The sequence below is a fragment of the Littorina saxatilis genome, linkage group LG5, assembly GCF_037325665.1.
Source record: "Littorina saxatilis isolate snail1 linkage group LG5, US_GU_Lsax_2.0, whole genome shotgun sequence".
NCBI classification, from domain to species: domain Eukaryota; kingdom Metazoa; phylum Mollusca; class Gastropoda; order Littorinimorpha; family Littorinidae; genus Littorina; species Littorina saxatilis.
Window position 1 is genome coordinate 31,586,275 of NC_090249.1, and position 24,433 is coordinate 31,610,707.

Here is a 24,433-nt window from a genome sequence, read left to right on the forward strand (position 1 = left end):
TGGGAACAGTTGATATAGATCTACTTGTTTTCACTCTTTTCAACACTGTTTTTACAAAAATCTGTTCAATCGAGCCATCGGAGGTGAATCCTGCAGAATGAAGGTTATCGAGAATGCCGGGAAAAGACTTTGTGCAGCATCAAGCAATGTAAGGAACAGCCAGTACCGGATACACACCGACTCTGTGGATAGCGATTTCAGAATAGAAAAGATACTAGAATAAATGATGCACCGCCTGAGTAACTTTTTTTTCCATGCTACACTGCACAACCTCCTGAATTTTCAGGGATGTGTGTCTTTTACTCAGAATAGTGAACTTATAAATATACATGTATTTCTTTGTGATAGGTGCTAACACATTGGTCACTCATACTTATCACCAGTAAAGGTGTTGACAAAATCATTCAGCTCTTCCTAAGTCAGCAATTGACCAAAAAAAGTCAATATAAAACTAAACCTCTGCTGAGGCCAAACAAAGACTGAGCATTAATTTCACTCTTGACATGTCATCACTTTCCAGTCTACATTGACGCAAATGATCAAAATTTGCTTTGACCAGAGGTGTAGTTTTAACAATTCATTTTCTCTCATGTTACAAGAGCAGTTAGCTCATGCAGCTGTCACACTGACTGAGCATTGACAAGATCAAGAGAATTCCAAGCATTATCAGTTCACCTAACAGACAAAAACACTCCAACAGCATGACTGCCAAGCTAACAGAACATGCAATGAGGATGGTCCAAAGTGACCCGTATTCAGAAATGAGAATGAAAAACTGCCCAAAAAGAAGGGAAACTGGTTTAAAAGTTTAAACATTAGCAACACAACGTCAAGATTTTCATTGATCATCTCATTCTTGGATGAAAAGACAGGAAACGATTCACACATGGTGCTGTTTACTGCTTCATAATGAATAAAATGTGTCAAACTTTTCATGCCAAATGTGAATGAGTAACTAAGTTTACGTGGCAGTTGTACTTGTACTTTGTAGCCAATGGATTCAGGGCAAAAATAAGGCATTCTTTATGACCAAAATTAATATGACAGAGAATCTACAAAGCGTTGCAATGTTTGTGAGGGCTTATGATTATGGATTACTACGGTGGTACCTGAGATGTCAGACCCTCAGATAAGAGGACACCTCCCATAAGAGAACATCAATTAGCCCTTTGCCTTTTAACTTACTCAAATGTACACGCAGACAACTATTGAAGAAAAGAGCTTGTCCGACAACAGCCACCAACAAAACAGCCTGGAGAAGAGTGTCTGTCATGCCTCTAAGTCTTATGTCCTTAAGCACCCCCCCCCCCCCCCCCTTTCCAACAATTGTCTCAGTAAATGGACTGACGATGATCATGATGAAAATAGGCCTGGTGTGAAAACACCTTTAATTGGTCCCAAGGGTGTCTTGTCATCACAGTGATCAGAGTATGTGCCTTGTTCAGTGTTGTCGTTTTCCTTAGGCCAAAAAAAAAAAATTGTCTGTTTAGGGTAACCCGACCGACCCCATCGATTTGGCGCCGACCCAAAAACTTTTTTTTGATTTAAAAAAAAAAAAAAAAAAAAAAAGAGGTAAAAATGCTAAAAAGAGACATTTGGCGTTTCTTTCTCTCCCTTTCTCTCTGTTTTATTTATATGTTAGTTTTGAAACATGTATTCATCAAATATAAGAAGTGAATGTTCAGCCAACATAGCATTTACACAAACAAAAACAAAAAAACAAAAAAAAACCTACCTACCTACCGACCCTACTTTTTTTGGTCATGTTACCCTAAACAGACAATTTTTTTTTTTGGCCTTAAATGCAAATGATCAGATCAGCATCACAATCGACAGTAATATTAATATCCTGGTGCCAGATGCAGAGAATAAACACCGGTGGGTTGTGGATAGCATTAGCACTCAGTAAAGGCAGCTTTGTTAGCAAGATATCTGTGAAAAGCACTGAAACTCAAAGTGTAGGTGTTACCAATGTTGGAATGGGTTTTTTAAGTTCTTTAGTGAAATCCCCATAAAATAGGTTGGAAAACACACATCACATGTATGTAAGACTGTACACTGTATCTAGGGTAAGTAGTGTAGTGACGACTAGCGAAACATCCTTAATACAGGCCCCATTATTTCCCTTTGTTGTCTGCTCAAGGTTCCGCTTTCATTACTTTACAGGTTGGTTGTCAAATCATGAAACCGTCAATCAGTAACACACTTAACACATTCAATTCTTCTGTTGATACTTGCCCTTTCATTTCATTTGTGATTTTTTTCAGTTCTAAAGTCACAACCATTCAAACTACTGTATTAATTCATTTGTGACTGTCGAGACCACCTACGAGTACGAAACATGAGAATGAGACAAGTCAGTCTCTAACTCTAACACTAACAGCGGCGACTAAAAATGGAATCATCTCGGAAATCTACACATGTCCTACCTTTCGCGTCGCAGTCTTCACAATATTTGTTATCTTCGTCTTTCAGAAGAGCCGACAATATCGCCTGAAACTTATCTTGTTGAGCCTTGACTCGATCTTTCTCAGACCTCAAAGCCATTTTGACACTGGCTTGCTGACTCGTCTTTTGGGGAGGAAATCAGGAAAGGATAACCCTAAATTCACTTCCGGATCACACGCAATTGTCTTGTTTTGGGGTGTTTATCTAGCTCTAAAAGCTGTTGGTGATTACATACACCTACAACGAATTGTGCAGGATTTTTCTTAAACAAAATAGGCTATAAAGAATAAGTATATGTTGTGAAAATCCGTGAAAAGGTGAGTTTCCGTGTTCAAGGGAAACAACCCATTAGAAAACCAGGAATAATGTATGATTTGTCGACCTTCCACGCAGAAAAAGGGGGCGTGGCGTATGTGACTGAGGGTCTGAGAAAAACTGAATGTTTCATATTCTTCAGACTTCCTCGGGAAACCGAACTTAATTGCACCACTGCTCTCATGAAATTATTCATCATCATAACTGTCACATCACTTTATTTTTTCTTCTTCTATCATTGTAATTTCACTTGATGTTCTTTTACTTTTGTTTTGTTTTGAGTGCAAAACGACACTTGACTTCAGTGCCAATATTTTTTCCGTGACCTTATCCATCTGTTGCAACAGCAAACTAGTTAGTGGTCGGAGGTGTTATCATTTGACTGCGAAAAGACCTGCTACTGTTCTCAGGCATGTGGGTTGTGGTAGCCACTTTTAGTGGCACCTACATGCGGTCAAGGGGTGGGTCAGTCTGAGAGGGGGCAACAAGAGGATGTTAATTGGAGGAGGAGGAGGAGTTAGTTATGTGGAAAAGGACCCTAGACCCATCAGTCCTTGAAGCACAGGCCACCCGATTTCCAATCTCGACCTTAACTCCAACTGACTTGTGAAATAAAAAGGGTTGTCAAGTTACATATTTTGTATGTGTGAGAGAAGACATCCATTTGGAATAGGCATTTACTGTTGTACCGAGCATTTTTAATATGCATGAGAGTTTTGGACTTTCTACACAAACAGGCTCACACATGTACACATCAAGAAAGAAAGGCAACAGCACTTAGGGCAAAAGTCAAACATTGAGAGAGAGAGAGAGAGAGAGAGAGAGAGAGAGAGAGAGAGAGAGAGAGAGAGAGAGAGAGAGAGAGAGAGAGAGAGAGAGAGAGAGAGAGAGAGAGAGAGAGAGAGAGAGAGAGAGAGAGAGAGAGAGAGCATATAAACACATCTTCAACATCGCATTACTTTATTCAGTACAGTTTAATACCATTCAGTTTGTTGAGAAAATGTCATCCATAAGGACAAAATATATATGGCAGATTTCATCATTGGAAAATGGACAGGAAGCAGTCTGTATTGTGTTGAAACGATACAAAAGCATGATCAAATTCATTATGACTTTAAATTTTGTTTTCTGTTTTTATTAATGCGATTATTAATGCAGGCACACAGCATGGTCACACATATTCTCTCTCTCTCTCTCTCTCTCTCTCTCTCTCTCTCTCTCTCTCTCTCTCTCTCTCTCTCTCTCTCTCTCTCTCTCTCTCTCTCTCTCTCTCTCTCTCTCTCTCTCTCTCTCTCTCTCTCTCTCTCTCTCTCTCTCTCTCTCTCTCTCTCTCTCTCTCTCTCACAGACACACCAATTAACATGGATATAAGTATGACATCACTCTGTCCAAGTCTCTGTTTCCCCTGAAATTTCACAAATATATCAGATCATAGTACATCAAAACTCCAGTTAATTTTTCTTTGTTGCATTTTACCCATGAACAAAATTAAGATGACAACTTCTGATACCGCACACATGATAAGTCTTATTCTGATTTTGAATCAAAGATAAACAAAAATAACACTTAAAATTCAAATACCTAAACAAAAAAAGAAGAAGATCCCCCTCCCCCTTCAAGAAATGATCAATTAATTACAACATAATTGTTCCCCCCTTAAAAGCCTAAATAAAATGGAATATGTCAACTACAAATACAAGTCATCAAACTACTGATACTTTTGCATCACAATATATATACATTTCACAAAGATTATGTAATTTTTAAAGTTAATTTGTGTTGTGACTGACAAGAAAAAAATTGCGGAGTTGCATTGCACGACTTGTCTTACATACAGTAGAAAATAGCATGTGGAACTGAATGTTACCTTACTCTGGTGTGATTCTTTCTTTATTTGATGTTTAACGTCGTTTTCAACCACGAAGGTTATATCGCGACGGGGAAAGGGGGGAGATGGGATAGAGCCACTTGTCAATTGTTTCTTGTTCACAAAAGCACTAATCAAAAATTTGCTCCAGGGGCTCGCAACGTAGTACAATGTATTACCTTACTGGGAGAATGCAAGTTTCCAGTACAAAGGACTTAACATTTCTTACATACTGCTTGACTAAAATTGACTATATTCTGGTGTGATTTTCTTTCTCCAATTGAAATAAGTTGAATAAGTGACCGAACTATACACAATGAACTATGCACATGTGATTTTTGTTGTTGTTGAATACACCTCCAAAAAACAAGATTGAATTGTTCACAATCACTGGCCACATTTTTGATGATTACTCACACTTTCATTAAGAACTAAAGGACGAAGCAATTGAGTGCAATGCAACAACACAATTTTGTTTTGATTGACAGATTGTATCCTTCAGTTTTCATCATACAAGAAAAATGGTCCCCGAAAATACTGAATCAAGCACACATCATGCTCTTGTTGAATACACAAGTGCACACAGACACACCGATATAAGGTCTGGAAGCAACCGACACTCAAAATCAAATACAAACACTTTGGATTGTAAACAAATGGCAAATATTCATTAACAGACATCTACAAAAACCATGTCACAACATTCACAGGAACTGAACAAAAAGCATTCATTAAAGAAAAGTATTTCTTATTTAAAGGTGTGGGAGTACAGTCATGTTCATGCAATTTAAACAATGAAAAAGAGGTAACAAAGGGAAAAGAAACCTATGTAGATCCCCCACAAATCAATCAATTTCTATGGAAATAAAAACTAGAGAGCACAAAGGCTCAGTACAACAAAAAAAATCAGTTAAATATATACCTTTCTTTCCATGTAAATTTTTTCTTTATTTGGTGTTTAACGTCGTTTTCAACCACGAAGGTTATATCGCGACGGGGAAAGGGGGGGGGATGGGATAGAGCCACTTGTTAATTGTTTCTTATTCACAAAAGCACTAATCAAAAAATTGCTCCAGGGGCTTGCAACGTAGTACAATATATTACCTTACTGGGAGAATGCAAGTTTCCAGTACAAAGGACTTAACATTTCTTACACACTGCTTGACTAAAATCTTTACAAAAATTGACTATATTCTATACAAGAAACACTTTAACAAGGGTAAAAGGAGAAACAGAATCCGTTAGTCGCCTCTTACGACATGCTGGGGAGCATCGGGTAAATTCTTCCCCCTAACCCGCGGGGGGTTTCCATGTAAATGACTGTGTACACCTTGACAGATCTGTTCAACCTTTCACAAGGAATAGAACCATCCTTCAGCTTGATCACATTCCAAAAATCAATAGACTGGCTGATTCCCATGCAGAGTTGAAGTTTCTTGCTGAAATAATTGTGTAGATTGACATAGGTGTCGTTTACAAAATCCATTCAGTGAAGTGTTCCCACTCTGCACAAAAGCAGCCATGATGTTGATTTTTGCCATGTGTCCAAGTTGAATGATGCTTTTATCCCAGGCAAAGCTGATTTACAAGATGGTATACACCAGGATTAAGGTACCTGTATAACTACCTGCACATTTTTAACATTGCGGTTGGTATCAGAATGTGCTCCAGTTTCTATTCAAATGCTCACTCTGCAAAAAAAGAAATACTCTAGAACACAGTACCGTATTAGACCTAAAATCAAGAACTGCAGTAGTTAACAATCAAGGAACAAAAACAACAATTTCAGAGATTGCAGACAAAAAAAAATCAATATTCAGCATATGAGTTGAAAGTGTCATTTCAGTTGATACACACATTTGCACAGAATCTGAGAAGATCTTGAATATGGACTTCCTTAAATGAACAGGTTCTGTAACTGTTTCAGAACTTTACTTGCCTGTTTATTGGGATTATCTTTTGGGATTTACCATTTCATCTCTGGAATCATAACATACACAGCTTCATACTTTCAAGTAACCACAGGCATTTAATGATTTACAAACATTTATCAACCAAGATCTTCACTCAAAAAGTCACTGGGCTAAAATTGCTGATGAGTTATGGACTTTTAAAGATGCACTCTTTCTACATGAACCAGCCACCGTAGATCTGTTGAAGCTTTTTTTGCATGGGATTAACGAACCCTTTCTTTTGGACAAATACCAAATATCAACAGAATACCCACTGTCTGTGCAGGGTGGGAACTTTTTGCTGAATGAATTGCGTATGCAATAGCTGTATCAATGTGCCAAATTAAATCAGCGAAAAACTCACACCCTACACAAAAAAAGCCTGGCCATTGATTTTTGGTATGTCTTTCTTTCTTTATTTGGTGTTTAACGTCGTTTTCAACCACGAAGGTTATATCGCGACGGGGAAAGGGGGGGGATGGGATAGAGCCACTTGTTAATTGTTTCTTGTTCACAAAAGCACTAATCAAAAAATTGCTCCAGGGGCTTGCAACGTGGTACAATATATGACCTTACTGGGAGAATGCAAGTTTCCAGTACAAAGGACTTAACATTTCTTACATACTGCTTGACTAAAATCTTTACAAACATTGACTATATTCTATACAAGAAACACTTAACAAGGGTAAAAGGAGAAACAGAATCCGTTAGTCGCCTCTTACGACATGCTGGGGAGCATCGGGTAAATTCTTCCCAAGTGGAATAATATACTCACGGAATAAAATAACTTAACATTGTTTAAAATTTAATATCTCAAAATCGGAAAAAGTTACAGGAGTGATTTTTGTACCAACGTAAAGCTTGTTCAATTGCTCATTATGGGCAAAAAACCGGAATAGTCTGGCTTGTTCCCTTTTTTTGCAATTTGAGCTCAAAGACGCATGGTGTCATTTTGGAGTTTACAAACTTAGTACTGTGTGTTTGACAGCGCTGTGCGTGCACTGGTTGATCGCAGATGCGGCGAAGTCCTGGGATGGTTCTGGCAGTAACAGTAGCCGGGTGGAATCGATTACGCAGATGCTGCACCCTAATGAAGCGGTCTTGCTGAGGATTGGTGACACGGGGCCGTCCTTGGCGAGACAGGTCTCGAACGTTACCGTTGTTTTGCTGGTACCTTCTTCGCCACAAGGCAACTGATTGCCTGGTCACTCCGAATCTCCTAGCAACATCAGTATAAGTCATCCCTCCTCTCAACATCCCTATTGCGACGAGTCTATCGTTCACACACGTTCGTGGCATGGTGAAAGAGAAAGACAGAGTGGACAGTTTTGGGCAAAGAGAAAGAAACATTTTAGTGAGTTGTTCTCACTCACAAACAAACGGACAAACCAAAGGCAGTACTTTCATGCAATATTCGTGGATCAGCAGCAGACCTTTTGCAGGTTTCAAGTACGGGTAGACGTGCCCCGAGAGTCAAAGAGTGCAGGCCTACCTGTTTACAGCACACACAGCGTGCACTGGCTGTCGGCAGCGTCGGCAAGCTTAGGCGTCAGTCTAGTAAACTCCAAAATGACACCATGCGTCTTTGAGGACCAATTGTGAAAAAACTAAGCAACCGAGAACATTCCGTTTTTTTTCCTCTTCTCAGGAATTGATGGTTCTATGATCGTACCACCCCGCTCTCCTGCAACTTTTTCCGATTTTGAGATATTAAATTTTAAAACATGTTAAGTTATTTTATTCCGTGAGTATACTTGTACCCCATGTAAAAGCTTTGACAAATGTATGGTGGTCGACAAGATGGTTTACAGCGGAAGGGCCGTATCTTTAAGGAACACATGTGAGTCTTCAACTACTTTAATTTATTTGGTGTTTAATGTCATTTTCAACCACGAAGGGTTATATCGCGACGGGGAAAGGGGGAAGATGGGATCTTTCTTTCTTTGGTGTTTAACGTCGTTTTCAACCACGATGGTTATATCGCGACGGGGAAAGGGGGAAGATGGGATAGAGCCACTTGTCAATTGTTTCTTGTTCACAAAAGCACTAATCAAAAATTTGCTGCAGGGGCTTGCAACGTAGTACAATATATTACCTTACTGGGAGAATGCAAGTTTCCAGTACAAAGGACTTAACATTTCTTACATACTGCTTGACTAAAATCTTTACAAAAATTGACTATATTCTATACAAGAAACACTTAACAAGGGTAAAAGGAGAAACAGAATCCGTTAGTCGCCTCTTACGACATGCTGGGGAGCATCGGGTAAATTCTTCCCCCTAACCCGCGGGGGGTGAGTCTTAAACTACAAGTCCACTTGTTGTTCCAAAGCAGCACATAAAAAGGACACATTTTCTCCATGAGGTAGATGGGAGGAAGAGCGGAGTGATTATGCTCAGCTTGCAGTAGCCTGACAATGTATCTATTGGCATCAAAACTGCGGGACAAGAGGCTAAGAATTACACATCAGTACATATGCGGGAAGAATGCATCATTGCATCCACAAATGTGAATAGGATCATTGGACTTCAGCACCATCAATATTCTCATTTTGCAGATGAGTGAAATTTGCAAGGTGAACATTATGTAATACAATAATAAATCCACGAGGCCATGAGCAAGCAATGGAAAACATACAATATGCATCTCATATTTTTTCACACGCGGAAGCAACGTCATGAAGATATAAGCACAATCTTAAGCATAAGAAGGGAAGGAAAAATTGAACAATAATCATTTTCCAACAGTCAAGCCATGCACAACACAAAGAAAGATCAGACACAGCATTTATATAATTTTGTTGACAGGCAAGCCATATACACGCAAATAAAGCCATATTTACATGCAATCCACATAATGACACAAGAAAACAACAGCAAAACTGAAAAAAGGAACAACTTTTGTTGGTTTCACCTGAGAAAATATTGTAATCCTGAAGGAAGGCTGACATTAGAAGGGTGAGGTAAGATTGAACATCAGCTGTTCAAAATTGTTTCTTTTAATGTTGGCCCCTTTCCTGCTTCAAATTGCAGAAAGGGGGAGAGGGGTGTTTTTGTTGGTGCTACTAGTTTAAGGAAAGGACAAAACAGAAAAAAAGGGTAAAAATATGTCTTCAAATATCATCAGGTCAGAAGAATAAAAGGGAAAACAGTAGAGTTACATTACTCAGAAGGTATGCTTCCGGTATACAATGGATAGTGCCACAATTCTCCATTGGTACCGGAGGAACATTCAGAAATGTATTAGCCGTTGAGTGTACAAGATTATGACAACCACTGTCTTGAAATAAAAGGCAATTTTATTACTAATGGAGGGAGGTAGAGAGAAGAATGCTCTGACTTTTCTGAAGATAGTTAAGACAGAAATAAAAAAGATGTGCTAAATCCAATGGTAACAAGCATCCAAATCCGATACACATTTTCTGTCATTCACACTACACGTATCAACATCTGAGCTGGGAACACAGTTATTATTATCCTCCAACTTGAATGGCTTTCTCTTTACAAAACAACCAATATATCTTTCCCTCGCTTTTCTCCTTGTTGGAATTTTCCCCTTATTTTCCATTACTGTATAAACAAAGCAAAAACAATATCCGTATCACAAACATGCACAACAAGATGTAATACTACAAAGTAACAACACCAAGGTCCATTTCCAACAAATCCACTCACAAAATAACCCAAAACAACAACAACAACTAAACACAGCCATGACCAACAAACAAAAGGAATACAGAACATGCAAGCACATACTAAATTATGACAATGACAATCCCAGATAACACTTCACAGTAAAAAAAATAAAAAAATCCTGCATTAAAACCTCAAGAAAAAATCCTTTTATACAAACTGGGTATGGCCAGGTAAGCGCCCTGCAGTTTACACAGTAAATCAAATGCGAAGAAATTGGGAAATGTCTAATTCAAAACGACAAGAAAGAAAAAATAAAAAAAAATAAATCAATATGAGCAATTTCTTTTACACAAAAGTACATGTACACCTCAAGACAGTTGGGGTTGTTTTGGTTGAAATTCACTACCTTACCCTTTCAGAATTCAACATAACCCTTACAAAGTCCTTAACTTTACTGCTTTTCCTGGTTGGTTATTTCCTTTCCATGCATTTGAATATCAGCTCGTTTAAATACTCTTACCAAAACCTATACATGGAGTTGACTTTCCTCTTCACAATTTTTAGACCAAACTTAAAGTAAACGCATAAGGTTAACTTTGCTAAAAAGCACACAACAGCCTGCATGTGCTACTGCATATACCCACACGCAGCAAGGTAAAGGGAAAAAGAAAAGCTGGCAACACCTTTCCATTTTATTGCTATGGGTTTGCTACAGTTGCTCAAGATACTGCAATCGGTATTAATCCAATAACAATTATTACAAAAATGTATGTTGTTGATGACATGCAAACACTGTTTCCTCCAAAGACAGATGGCGCAAGAAATTCAAAATTTTGACAAATGCAGCGTTTTCTTTGTAGACAACAAAATCAATGACATATTCCTGAGATTAACTTGCTTATCACACTTGTTCCATACTGTGACAAATCGTTTTCACCAGTCACAGATCATCTTCATTATGCAAATTTTGTCTATGCGCACCACACCTAAGAATAATGTCCTCAAACACACGTTGTTCCCGTGTGTTTTTTTACGTAACCAGATATACTTGAGAAACAATAATAAACAAAATCAGGTCATAATAAACCGACACTAAAATAAGAACAAGGACAGATAAGAGCAGGAGAAAAAAAACCATTACTGACAAGATAATACGCTACTGAAAACTGACGTGAATTTACTCTTGGTCACATCGTTTTCTTCATTTTTTTTTTTTTAAATAGAAACAGTTGCTTTTTGCACAATAATATGCCTTATCTTCAGACTCTTCTGTTGTTCACACTCCCTCCAGAATGCTAAAAATTTTTGTGACGTATGTTCATTTTTTGTAACTAAGGGCACACATGTCGAACATATTTTCAGCTGGTTAATTTCGCCCCAGCAGGAAAAGGAATTAGCTGATTGGTCCATTCAACAAATGTTTATAAAACTGGCTGTTGGTCTGTTCATGATAACACAGTTCAGGCATACATTGATAATGATGCACAACATTGTTGCATTTAAAGCACTCTTTCTGGACACTTATCCAGGTACTACGTCATACACCCCTGAAGTATTTAAAAAAAAAAAAGTTTCTTGAAGTGCAATTTTTTTCTTGCAAATCTGCACTGTGAAACTGAACTTTGCATGCCTGATCTTATCTTTTTAACAACATCAGATCATATGGAAATATTCAGAAATGAAGGAGAAAAAACAAAAACTCACAGCTGCATTCCAAAGAACAAACAAATAATACAAACAATTCAAATAAACAATACACTACAATGGAACTTGCTAAAGTTCATTACCAGCTACCATTCATTCAAAAAAATTAACACAAACACACGCAGTTAAAATATTCAAGAAATATGAACAGACTTAGAGTTTTAAAATACTATTCAAAAGGCGACAGTAAAGACAGCACAGAAGAAAATATTATGTTATGTTCAAGAACTGAGAAACGTTGACCTGAGCTACATACAGCATGACATGCACAACATTAACCACTTTTTCATGCCTGTTGAAATCAAATTTGCCATGGCTTAACACTTAAAGAACCGACTTCACAAATTCATGAAGAAAATGGATTAAAAACAACTTACAGCAAAATACACATCCCTCTTATAAAGAAAGACAAAATAATACAAACTGCAACACACATAGGCAAAGCAAATGTGTGCCTAATACATAAGGCCAAAAAAAAAAAATGCTTTGGTTACGGTTTCATGGCCAAAAAAAATAGGGTAGGTAGGTCGATTAAACTTTTTTGTTTTTTTTTGTTTTGTTTTTTGGTTGGTCTCTCTTGAAATGATAAAAATATTTGTGTATGCAGGATATTCGAGGTATTTTCATATTGGTGTATTTGGAACCACAGATATTAATTACTTTTTCATGTTAAGAAAAGAAAACTGGACATACCCTTTAAACTGTATAGTGCCACTAGTGAACACAGTTTTCGAGAGTCATGCCAAAGTCCAGTTCGAAAGAGTCTTCGGGCTCGGCACTTATTTTCGTCGACCCAACACATTTTATCCCGAACAGTTTGCCGTCCAAAGTTGGATGAAAATCATGAAAAATGTCCACCAAGGTTGCACTCTTCGAGTACCGACTTATCAGTCGTGTTTGTTCGATAGGAACGCACTTTCCGAATACGATTGCAAATTTGCAGACGACATCTTTTTACGTTCGCGCAACGAACGAACGAACGCACGAGACTGACTTCCCTTGGATATGGGAGTTGTAAAAAGCGGAGTGGTGTCCCTTGTCGGGCTTGTTGTTGTCTGCTCGCCGGCGATCGATGTTTTCTCTGTGCCGTGGTGTTGTCGTTTTCGGTGGGTTTTTGTGTGTGTGTGTGTGGTTTTTTTGTGTATGTATGTGTTTGGTTCATTTTATTTTTAGCTTTAGGACCAAAAAAAAAGTTTAGGGTCGGCCCAAAAAGTTAGGGTCGGTCGGGAAACCGTAACCAAAGCATTTTTTTTTTTTGGCCTAATACACATCTCCTTAAAACACATGTTAATTTCTCTATGGAACAAAGGCAAACATATTACAGTATATTGCCTATTATGAAGGGAAAGTCGATATTATTGCAGGAGAAAATGATTGCTAGGTAATGGCAGACATCATGAGGAGTTAACATGGCATGATAGAATGAAACTCACACATACACACACACAATTATTTTCTCTGTAGGTATAAATTCAATGGAAAATGATGACCAGTAGGATATTTTTCATTTACATATGTTTTCGTTTAGGATGGGAGCACACACAGGTTTGGCAACAGTTTCAATACTTGACTTTTTTCTCTTCCTCTGCATTCACACATATACGCTACATTTTTTGGCAACAATGATTCATTGTGGTAACATTCTTTTACCAGTCAATGACATCTTGTAAGAGTGGGGTCCTTCAAATTTCACCAATAGAAAGTGTTTATTTGACCCTGAAAATATTCTTTTACCAGTCAATGACATCTTGTAAGAGTGGGGTCCTTCAAAATTCACCAATAGAAAGTGTTTATTTGACCCTGAAAATATTCTTTTACCAGTCAATGACATCTTGTAAGAGTGGGGTCCTTCAAAATTCACCAATAGAAAGTGTTTATTTGACCCTGAAAATATTCTTTTACCAGTCAATGACATCTTGTAAGAGTGGGGTCCTTCAAAATTCACCAATAGAAAGTGTTTATTTGACCCTGAAAATATAATGCTTTTAAATTTTGGATGCTGTCTCAAAATGTAATGCTAGTATTATTTTTTTTTCAATAGTATGAGTCTAACAGTATGCTTACTCAAAAAAACAACATGTTCTGCTGTTACAGTCGAATTTTCCTTTAAACGTACTACACGTTTTCATCATGGCTTGTAGTAAATTGGGCGTTTGAAATCCTTATCAATGACATTTTCCTTGACTTTTTGCATTGTATGCTTAAAATACTTTAACAAGAATTCAGGGCAAGTCACAATGGCATGAAACCATGACTTACAATGGAGAAGTAAAAGCAGAGAGATTTGGTCATGTTTTAAACCCTTCAACATTTATTTCTCTTCCTTGGAATGTAAAACTATCTTACTGGCTTCTGTAATTGCATCTTCAACAAAAAAAAAATCATTACAAAAGATAAATCTGAAGATCACTTGCAAGCGCACACAATTCTGGAATAAATCACTGAATGTTAAGATGAATGTTGACTTGAGTGATAATGATGGTATAAAATACTCCAACATAAAGTTGATAAATATATTACATATAACATACTGAATGCAATAATTCTTATTGTGAGCTAAGCTTTTGTATGGCACAATAAATGCTGCTACTTCTAATAAAAATAAAAATAGGGTGGGGGTGGGGGTGGTTGGAAGGGGTGAATCGTTTCTTGGAAAACATCTTTCTTTATTTGGTGTTTAACGTCGTTTTCAACCACGAAGGTTATATCACGACGGGGAAAGGGGGAAGATGGGATAGAGCCACTTGTCAATTGTTTCTTGTTCACAAAAGCACTAATAAAAAATTCGCTCCAGGGGCCTGCAACGCAGTACAATATATTACCTTACTGGGAGAATGCAAGCCTCCAGTACAAAGGACTTAACATTTCTTACATACTGCTTGACTAAAATCTTTACAAAAATTGACTATATTCTATACAAGAAACACTTAACAAGGGTAAAAGGAGAAACAGAATCCGTTTGTCGCCTCTTACGACATGCTGGGGAGCATTGGGTAAATTCTTTCTCGTCCCAACCAATATGGGACTCCCCCTAACCCGCGGGGGGTTTGGAAAACATTGCATTTCACAAGGAGGGAAGCTTGACAAAATCATCGGTGACATCCTTTTTTCTACTGTGAACAGTTTTTGACTTTATGCATATATATATACGTACACGCTGTAATTAATGTAGTTTTTGAACCCCGTAAAAACGTCAGTCTCTTTGACAAAATCAGGCACTCTCAATCTTTAGTTCATCCAAAATCTCTCTTCCTACCTCTATCCCCCACACACACACACACACCGTTTCTCTCTTCCTTTCTCCCTCTCTCTCATAGATATTCTTCTCCTTTCGTTCTTTCTTCAGCACTGTCACACCCATTGATGCTATAAACCGAATCGGTCCTTGATGAGACACATAAGCTTCTTCTTGCCCTTGTAGACCAGCTTCATGTTCTCGATGAGCTGAGCGAACTGCAAGTGCCCGTCGTGGGCCAGGAGGAAGGTGTCGCGAGCCTTGCTCAGAAACTCAATGAAGTCAGCGTAGTGGCGGGGGCTGATGTGAGTCAGTTTGGAATGTGTGGTCTGGATGTAGGCGTAGATAGCTGCCTCCATCAGCTGCCGCAGTGGCTGTTTGTCGTAGGAGAGCAGCTTGAGGCCGCCGCGGGCCCGCTTGTTGTCCGAGCTGGCCAAACCTGGTGCTGTCAAGGTGCAGCGGCGCAGAATGTCTGACAGAACCACGGCGCACTGCACGTTCTTGACCAGAATGGGGACCAGCGTGGCCAGCTCGTGGCGGCCGAGGGAGTGAGCAAGGAGGCAGGCCCAGTGGATGTCGTTGATGGCGGGGTGGGTGTCCTGGTTGTAGGCCAGGTGCAGGTTCTTCATGGCCAGGGCGGCTAGACGGAACGCGCGGTGGGGATAGCCCAGGTGCTCCATGTAGCGGGCGATGTTGAAGAGCTGCGAGGAGTTCATCACGTGGGCGGCTGCTTCCACCACAACCTGAACAAAGAAAGCATTGCTCGTTAGATTTGGTTGATGAAATGAAAAGAAGAGACTTGTAACAGAATGCAACAAGAAGAGCAAACGCTCGATCGAGTCACTTTCGCAGTTCTGAATATTATATGAGGCATCAGATGGACAGGAAGAAATTGCTATTCACAACACAATACAGATGTAAATAATTTGATGTAAAGAATAATCCTATAAAGTTTGAATCAAATCCGATGAATAGTTTCAGAGATATGATATTTCAATTTTTTTCCTTCAAGACATACCTGTGACCTTGAAAAAGGTCAAAGGTCACCAAAGCAGACGTCAAAGTGTAGAGGTCACTGGGAGTCACGTTCACATAAAATTTGAGCCCGGTCACTTTGATAGTTTCCGAGAAAAGCCCAACGTTAAGTTGTGTGTTGCCGAACAGAAAAGGCTAGTTATCTCCCTTGTTTTTCTGATAACGTTCGTAAAAGGCTACAGATGTAAATACTTTGATGTAAAGAATAATCCTACAAAGTTTCAATCACATCCGATGAACTTTGTCAAAGATATAAAATGTCTAATTTTTCCTTTGACGCTGACCTGTGACCTTGAAAAAGGTCAAAGGTCAACGAAACCATCGTTAAAGTGTAGAGGTCATTGGAGGTCACGACTAAACAAAATATGAGCCCGATCGCTTTGATAGTTTCCGAGAAAAGTCCAACGTTAAGGTGGTGTCTACGGACGGCCGGCCGGACGGCCGGCCGGACGGCCGGACAGACTAACACTGACCGATTACATAGAGTCACTTTTTCTCAAGTGACTCAATAAAGAAGGAACGTTCGACAATAATTCACTAGATCTTTGTTTCAGTAATTATTTGCTCCCTTTCTTTATAGTTTGTGTAGTGTTCTTTTTTCTCCATCTAGCACGGCAACGGGAACACTGAAAAATAAGACATTTCCATCTTAAGTTCAGTTGAATGCAGCAAAGAAACCATACACAGGGGCAGAGCAGTTAAGCCCGAGGGGGGGGGGGGGGGGGGTTACAACCTGGGGTCCAGGGGTCGGTAGAGGTGGGGTACCGTGGCAACGCCCTGTTGGGGAGTCTGGGGGGGGGGGGGGGGGGGGGGGGGGGGGGGGGGGGAGCAAAGCCCCCCTAAAGCTGAAAATGTTAGCTATCTTATCAACAATTTGTGGCTTATTAGTGATTTTAAACATGATCAACTGGTGTCAGCAGCCACTCATTATTTCTTTTAAAGTTAGTATGAAATAATGGCAATTTATCTTCCATGATATCTGCTCCCGACATCATATAGTATGGTTAGAAGAAAGACATGTCGCATAGGAGTGGCAGTTAAAACTACAAAAATGATACTGATTAAACAATTAACACTTCCCCCGGCTTTACAGACAGAAACAACAACATTCACAATTTTTATTTATTTATTTATTTATTTTTTTTTTTTTTACAGCTGATTCCGGAACCCCTGGAACCACCCCCCCCCCCCCCCCCCCCCTAATCCGCCCCTGATACAGCTATACTCCCAGCGTTCCTACATCCCCGAACAAGTTAGCCAGCCAGCCAACTAGAGCGCTAGAGAGTGTTGGAAATTCTAAAGGCCAATTATTTTGCCCAGGTTTTCTTCTTTAAACAATCAAATATTTTCTCCAAAGTGTGACTGAGAAGTTGACAACACTTGCCTGATACGCAGCCTCAAATGCTACTGGGTCTTTCTCACATAGGTTGAGGGCGCAGAGGGCACAGTTCTGTGGGTCTCGCTTGGCGCACTGCAGGGCCAAGGTACGTGCACAGCTGGCAAGCTCCTCTCGTTGCTGGTAACGCAACCCTAGCTGTATCATCGTGGCTTGGGACATCACCGAAACTGCCACAGTGGCTGTGAAATAGACATTTTTGTAAATAAATAAAATAAATAAACAAAATGCACACAACTGTCAAGCATTTCAACAGTTCACACAAGTCAGAAATAAATAGCAGCTGAACTGTACGAGCTCAGTGAAGGTTAGCGAAGAAGCATTCAATGTCTCTTCTGACACTAGTTAAATATTTTAGCTTCAGCACACACAAAAATAACAGAATAAAAAAACAAGCAAGGTATGTTTTTTTATTCTGAATTTTGGAACGTTGGCAGTCTATTTGTTTTTGGACATCAGCAAACAGACAATTCTGCCGAAGCAGAAAACAAATCCTTGGGTAAGACAAGCATGGCCAACTCACTTGTTGCTTCAATGGGTGCGAAGTACTGGTACCACTTGTGCATGATGTCGATGAGAGCTTGCACTCCGAGTTCAGTGGCGCACGTGACTAACCAGCGCACCATCTCACGGCGCCGCCAGTTCAGTGTCATCAGAGTCATGCGCATCACCTGTAAATATCATAACACAATGTGTGAAAGAGTGATGACGGTCACTTCACACTGGTAAAATGCATGTATTTTGACAGTGTTTTGAGCATGCCATGATGAAGTTGCAAATTCAATTCATTTGGTCTTTACTATTCTAGCTGTTGTTCCTGCGTCAAAAGCAATCAAAGTTCAAGGGAGAGATTACTTGCATTCATGGAAAAACTGTAAAATGCCATCACAACCAGTTGAACTGATCGGCTGCCAATCTCTATTCCGGTATTTTCAAATATCATCCAGTTTAAACATCGTAATCTTTCAGGTACAAAGAACACTTAACACACTTCTCAATCCAATACTTGCAATCAAACTACACTGAAACCCAGCTAAACCTGTAAACTACAACAAATTTCCAATCAACACAAACACTGAACTTCTCCATCCAGCGCATGCAATCAACCATACTCTAACACACACCTGCAGGCCCAATTCGAAGGCCGCCTTCAGGGCAGGCATGCACTTGGGACCGTCCGGGGGCGTGGCTATCTTGAAGGCATCCTGCGCTAGCTTAAAGAGCTGGGAAGAGCTGTGGATGTGTCGCTGAGCACACTCCAACACCTGCTGCAGTCGCACCACATCGTCTGCAAAGAAAATCGAATGAATGATGAGTTTCTGAACAGCAGTTGCCAAGTTCATTAAGTGTCGCCAGTACATGGGTAGCGAGAATATCGCCTACATAAGGTACCATGCTGCCCAAGTAATTAGCTTAGATGGGAATCAATTATTGATGAGAAACATGGGTTTTTGTGAGTTTTTTTGTGTTTTTTTTAGATATGTCTATACAAAAATTTGTTCTACTTCAAAGAGACTATCTTTATTATGTTAATAAAACAAATTAAAAAATTAAAAATAAAAAGCACATAATGTCACGGTTATTTTTTTAGCCAGAATATTGCTATCTTAAAATCAAACAGTTTTATACCTTATCAATTTAACCTATAGATGGTATAACACAGCAATTTGGCAATGTTTCAAAATGTGGACAAAGACAATTTAGAGCTGCTCACCTGCTTCGCGCAAGTGTGAGTGGCACAAATAAGGTCAAAGGAATGAGCGTTAATTCCAAAGGGTATGGCGTAAAGTCCTAACGGCACAGTAAAAGAGATTCTTTCTTCTTCTGCGTTCGTGGGCTGAAACTCCCACGTACACTCGGTTTTTTTGCACGAGTGGATTTTTATGTGTATGACCGTTTTTACCCCGCCATTTAGTCAGCAATACGCCGCTTTCGGAGGAAGCATGCTGGGTATTTTCGTGTTTCTATAACCCACCGAACTCTGACATGGATTACAGGATCTTTTCCGTGCGCACTTGGTCTTGTGCTTGCGTGTACACACGAAGGGGGATAAGGCACTAGCAGGCCTGCACATAAGTTGACCTGGGAGATCGGAAAAATCTCCACCTTAACCCACCAGACACGACCGGGATTCGAACCCACGACCTTCTGCTTTGGAGGCCGGCGTCTTACCACCAAGCCATTGCGCCCGTAAAAGAGATAAAAACACAGCTAAAGTGTATATGTTGGTGTTTTTTTCCCCCTTTCTTTTTACCTGACACTAGCCACTGTGGTCTAACCCTGCTCCCCATATCTCTCAGCATTCACTAAGTAGCTCTATGCACCAGGAGGATCCAGGTCATATTTACCAACATGTACAACAGAGCGGCTAAAATGACTTACTTTTGGCTGCAGCAAGCAAAGTGGCTGCCAACTGGCACTGCTGGATCTCAACATGACTGAGGACGAACCAGCGTGGGAAGCGAGACAACATGGCCGACCCTACGTTGTTCATGCTCTCCTCTAGGCTCAAGTCATCTGTGTTCTCCAGTACAGGCAACCTGTTTAAAAAAAGATACATGTATATATATGTAGCATGTTCGGCAGTGAAGCAGAGACAGCAGATGATAATCATGGTGTTCCTGTTGCCTTCAAAGTTGTTTAATTAACGCCAGGCATTCCCACTAATAAAGTCACTAACAAACTAACAAAAAACCTTCTCACAACCATGGCAAACAAACACACAGGCATAAACAGACAGACAGACAGACAGACAGACAGACAGACACACATATAGAGTGACACAAAAACAAAGGCATTCAGACAGACTACTCTCCCCCTTCCCCAAACTCTAGACAAAGCGTTACAGAAGAATGCAATCTCTTACCAAATGGCACAACTACAATGCTTATGTACTTCCACCAAACTCTTACAATTTAAATCATAACATGCAAGATGAAAACTAACCAAACAAAACCAAACAAAGCGATACAGAAGAATGCGATCTCTTACCAAATGGCACAACTACAATGCTTATGTACTTCCACAAAACTCTTACAATTTAAATCATAACATGCAAGATGAAAACTAACCAAACAAAACCAAACAAAGCGATACAGAAGAATGCGATCTCTTACCAAATGGCACAACTACAATGCTTATGTACTTCCACAAAACTCTTACAATTTAAATCATAACATGCAAGATGAAAACTAACCAAACAAAACCAAACAAAGCGATACAGAAGAATGCGATCTCTTACCAAATGGCACAACTACAATGCTTATGTACTTCCACAAAACTCTTACAATTTAAATCATAACATGCAAGATGAAAACTAACCAAACAAAACCAAACAAAGCGATACAGAAGAATGCAATCTCTTACCAAATGGCACAACTACAATGCATACTTCCACAGAACTCGTAAAAACAATTTAAATAAAAATGCGCAGGACGACAACTCACCTCATGGCCCGCATGCCGACTTGGTAGGCCAGGTCTGAGTCGTAGGTGAGCAGGTTGGAGAAGAGGTAGCGAGCAAACATGTGCATGGGGTAGCTCTCTGGGTGGATGCCCTCGCCTAGGCCACTGCCCGGCCCACCTGCACAACACACACACACCAACACTCATGTACACACCATGGGAAAAAGCCTCTAAGGTACCTCCACAAATCTGAGAGAATCAGGTCTTACTTAACCAGAGATACAAGTCTAAAGAAAGAGACAGACAGACAGACAAACAGACAAACATACAGACAGAGCAAAACCTATACACCCCGTATTATATATATATCGGGGTGCAAAAAGGAGGGAGTCTTAAAATGGGAGTATATTTACAAAGGCTATGAACAGCAATAGTGAGGGAGTTTTAAACTGAGGGGGTCTTAAAAGGGGGGTTCCACTGTTTTACGCCTAAGACTAAGAGAGAAGTATTCAACTCTTTGTTTTCTTCTTAGCCCATGTGAATGTTCTGTTTTGTCTATAATTAAATGTTCCATAAATGTACCTTTCTTGATTTTCGATTCTTGATTTTGGGATGTCGACAGTCTTTTTTTGATTTCTTCCTGGACAGACTTGTCTCAGTTTGTCTTTGCTAACCTAATGCTTCCGAAATAATGTTTACAAAATGGACAGTGGTTAATCTTGACGAGGAACAATACAAATTCAGATTACGCATTCAGAACATTTCCAATACAAACTTTACACTACAACTCAAAATGAAACGTACACAATAAAAAGGGGAAAAAGCCTCAATCTCCACCCAAAAAGTTTACACCATTCATCCTGCAAGATTTGCTCACCTTCAAGAAGCAAAGTGACTTGACGCTGTAGTACCCGAAGCAGTGTGGGGTCAAGGTCAATGCTCTGCAGGCGTTCCAACAGCCGCTCTTCTTGCTTGCAGGCTTTCTCTTGGGCGTAGAGGCCGTGCGGCATTGGTCGTTGTTGACCCAGGCCTTAGCACACAAACAAAACATATGAAATATGGGATGTTTAGATAGATGCATCACAAATTCATTATAGGAATGAAATACAGCTTGAATTAAAACAGTTATACCAAAAGAAAAACTATATTTGCAAAGACTGAGAAAATGACAGATAGAGCAAGAAACACACACACACACACACACACACACACACACACACACACACACACACACACACACACACACACACACTTTGGAAAGAAAACGGAGTAGACAAAATGCGGAAGTTAACGAACAGAGTTCACCAATCTAACCACTTTCCTCCCTCAACACAGTCCCCTTCCCCCCTCCTTCAACATGTGCGCACATCTTACCTATCAAAGCAACTTCAAAAGCTAGTATGAGGTAGGTTTGCCCAGATTCCACTCCTCCAGGCACAGGGATATGATGCAGACGTTTGCGATTTTCCCCACTTGGCTCAATACTCAAATGGCGGCTGCTGATCTCTGGAAGCTGGTCTTCAGATGCTACGCAGGCCTCCGCCAAGGTGTCGAACAAAACGCCAATGGGGTCCAGTGGATGCCCCACCCATGCTGTGGAGTTTGTTGGGGTTCGACTACTGGAAGACGCTCCATTCCACAATGCTGAACTGGATCGATCTGTTTCAGAAGAGGAAGGATTACAAGAAATTAGCGATGCATAAGAAAACTCATTGCATGCATAAAGATGAACTGGATCGATCTGTTTCAGAAAAGAAAGGATTACAATTTACAAGAAATTAGCAATGCATGAGGATACTCATTGCATGCATAAAGATGGGGTAATTCTTTCACACTCAAAGTCAAATCATGGAAGTTACATCAGACTAACAAATGTCTGTTTTAACTTTTAAACTGAGCAATATATCACTGATATGCACCAACTATTGATTACATGTACTATTTTTAGTGCTTGTCTCGCATGTACATATTTTTTCTACCTCATTACAACAAATGTTCACTGCATACACACATCACACTCACAAGAAATACTCAACACATCAAAACGATTTCTTCTAAGAAAAATTGCCTTTCTTTCTTCCGTTTTATTGTTGTTTTGTTGTTGTTTTTCATCTTGTTTTTCTTTCACTAAATAATATTCTTGCTAAAATAAAAGGCACCATATCTAAACTGAATCTTGCACATTCAACTCCATTTTCCCACAATTATTTCCATTTCAAACAAATCATTTCATATCAATGACTGCAACCTTTACTCACCAAATGGTTGCGTATGCTTTTTATGACAGCTTGCCTGGCAAGTGGCAAGCTTTGCTTTCATTGTTCTGACGATTGCAACAGCCAGTCGTAATGCTTCTTTTATGTGACCGTGGGAACGCAGGGCATCTACTCTTGCACACGCAGTGGGTAAATGTTCTGCGAGAAAATAACATAACAACCAAAGTTAAAGTCTAAAACTGTTCAAACATGATGATTTTTTTAGAACAGGCACACCAATTCCCAATTTTTTTACACGAACATTCTAATATCAATAACTGAAGTAGCACAGCTGTATCTCAATAACTGAGGTATACATTAGTTTTCATAAAAAAAAGTAACTGTCACTTCTTGTGGAACCGTTCTCAATACTTGACATTTGAACAAAACATTCTGCAGCTATGCCTACTGTTTTTCAATACTGCCCTACCTACAGGGTCCCCACTGGTTTTTAGAAACAAAATTCCATGACTTTTTCATGACTTTCCATGAGCCTCAATAACATTTTCCATGACTAGATCCACAGGTCGCCATTTCCGAACACGCAAACTTTTTACGTCTTGTCACTGCCAGTTTTGACACTGGCTTGCTTTGCACTGAATTTGAGTCAGTTTCTACGCAGTGTCTCTTCGACAAGCAAGTCAAGCATTTGCTACGCAGTCAGATTATCGGTAATGTTTGCTGGTCCTGTCATTTCACTAAACTGGACCACAGGCGGAAGGTATCGGTCCAGTGAACGATACCTTCCGCCTGCGACTGGACCAGCCACTGTTTGTATCCATCTGCACTTTCGTAAATTCCGTTTCGTAACCGTCACTGTGACTTGACGAACTGTCATTTTTTTCACCGCGATACACAGTTCATTGCGAAGATCTTCCTTGGTAATTCGTTCCAATTCCGCATACTTTTTGTTGTCAAGAAACAACTCGAAAGAAAGTTTCAAACTCATCATCCTCCATCTTGCTTGTCGAAGCGCTAAAGTACTTTATCGATGCAAAAACAAAAGCAGAAAACTTTGACGAAACCGACTCAAATGCAGCGCAGACGACACGACGAGATAACGGAAGGAAGTGAGCCTCGCTTTGGCTCAAGTGCCGTTAAAAATACCGTTATTCTCGTATGCAAATACGAACGAGAAGTTGGTCATACGAACAAGCCTTGTGCTGGCGACGCAAATCGCTGCTGG

General features: G+C 39.7%; 2 protein-coding genes across 10 annotated transcripts in view; both read right to left on the reverse strand.

Annotated features, from left to right (window-relative positions):
- Nucleotides 1-2,581, reverse strand: part of LOC138966863 (stromal membrane-associated protein 2-like) — a 32,741-nt gene extending 30,160 nt beyond the window's left edge. For all 9 annotated transcript variants that reach the window (XM_070339233.1, XM_070339234.1, XM_070339238.1 and 6 more), the window contains exon 1: nt 2,430-2,581. In XM_070339233.1, the coding sequence (XP_070195334.1) occupies nt 2,430-2,547 (118 nt within the window). In that variant the 5' untranslated portion in view covers nt 2,548-2,581. The remainder of the gene's footprint in view (nt 1-2,429) is intronic.
- Nucleotides 2,582-14,813: 12,232 nt separating this feature from the next.
- Nucleotides 14,814-24,433, reverse strand: part of LOC138966866 (zinc finger SWIM domain-containing protein 5-like) — a 58,932-nt gene continuing 49,312 nt past the window's right edge. The window contains exons 8-16 of the mRNA XM_070339241.1: nt 23,251-23,406; nt 22,367-22,651; nt 21,870-22,022; nt 21,035-21,170; nt 19,971-20,128; nt 18,713-18,876; nt 18,112-18,259; nt 17,577-17,770; nt 14,814-15,900 (exon numbers count right to left, since the gene is read on the reverse strand). Coding sequence (XP_070195342.1) covers nt 15,289-15,900; nt 17,577-17,770; nt 18,112-18,259; nt 18,713-18,876; nt 19,971-20,128; nt 21,035-21,170; nt 21,870-22,022; nt 22,367-22,651; nt 23,251-23,406 — 2,006 coding nt within the window. The 3' untranslated portion in view covers nt 14,814-15,288. The remainder of the gene's footprint in view (nt 15,901-17,576; nt 17,771-18,111; nt 18,260-18,712; nt 18,877-19,970; nt 20,129-21,034; nt 21,171-21,869; nt 22,023-22,366; nt 22,652-23,250; nt 23,407-24,433) is intronic.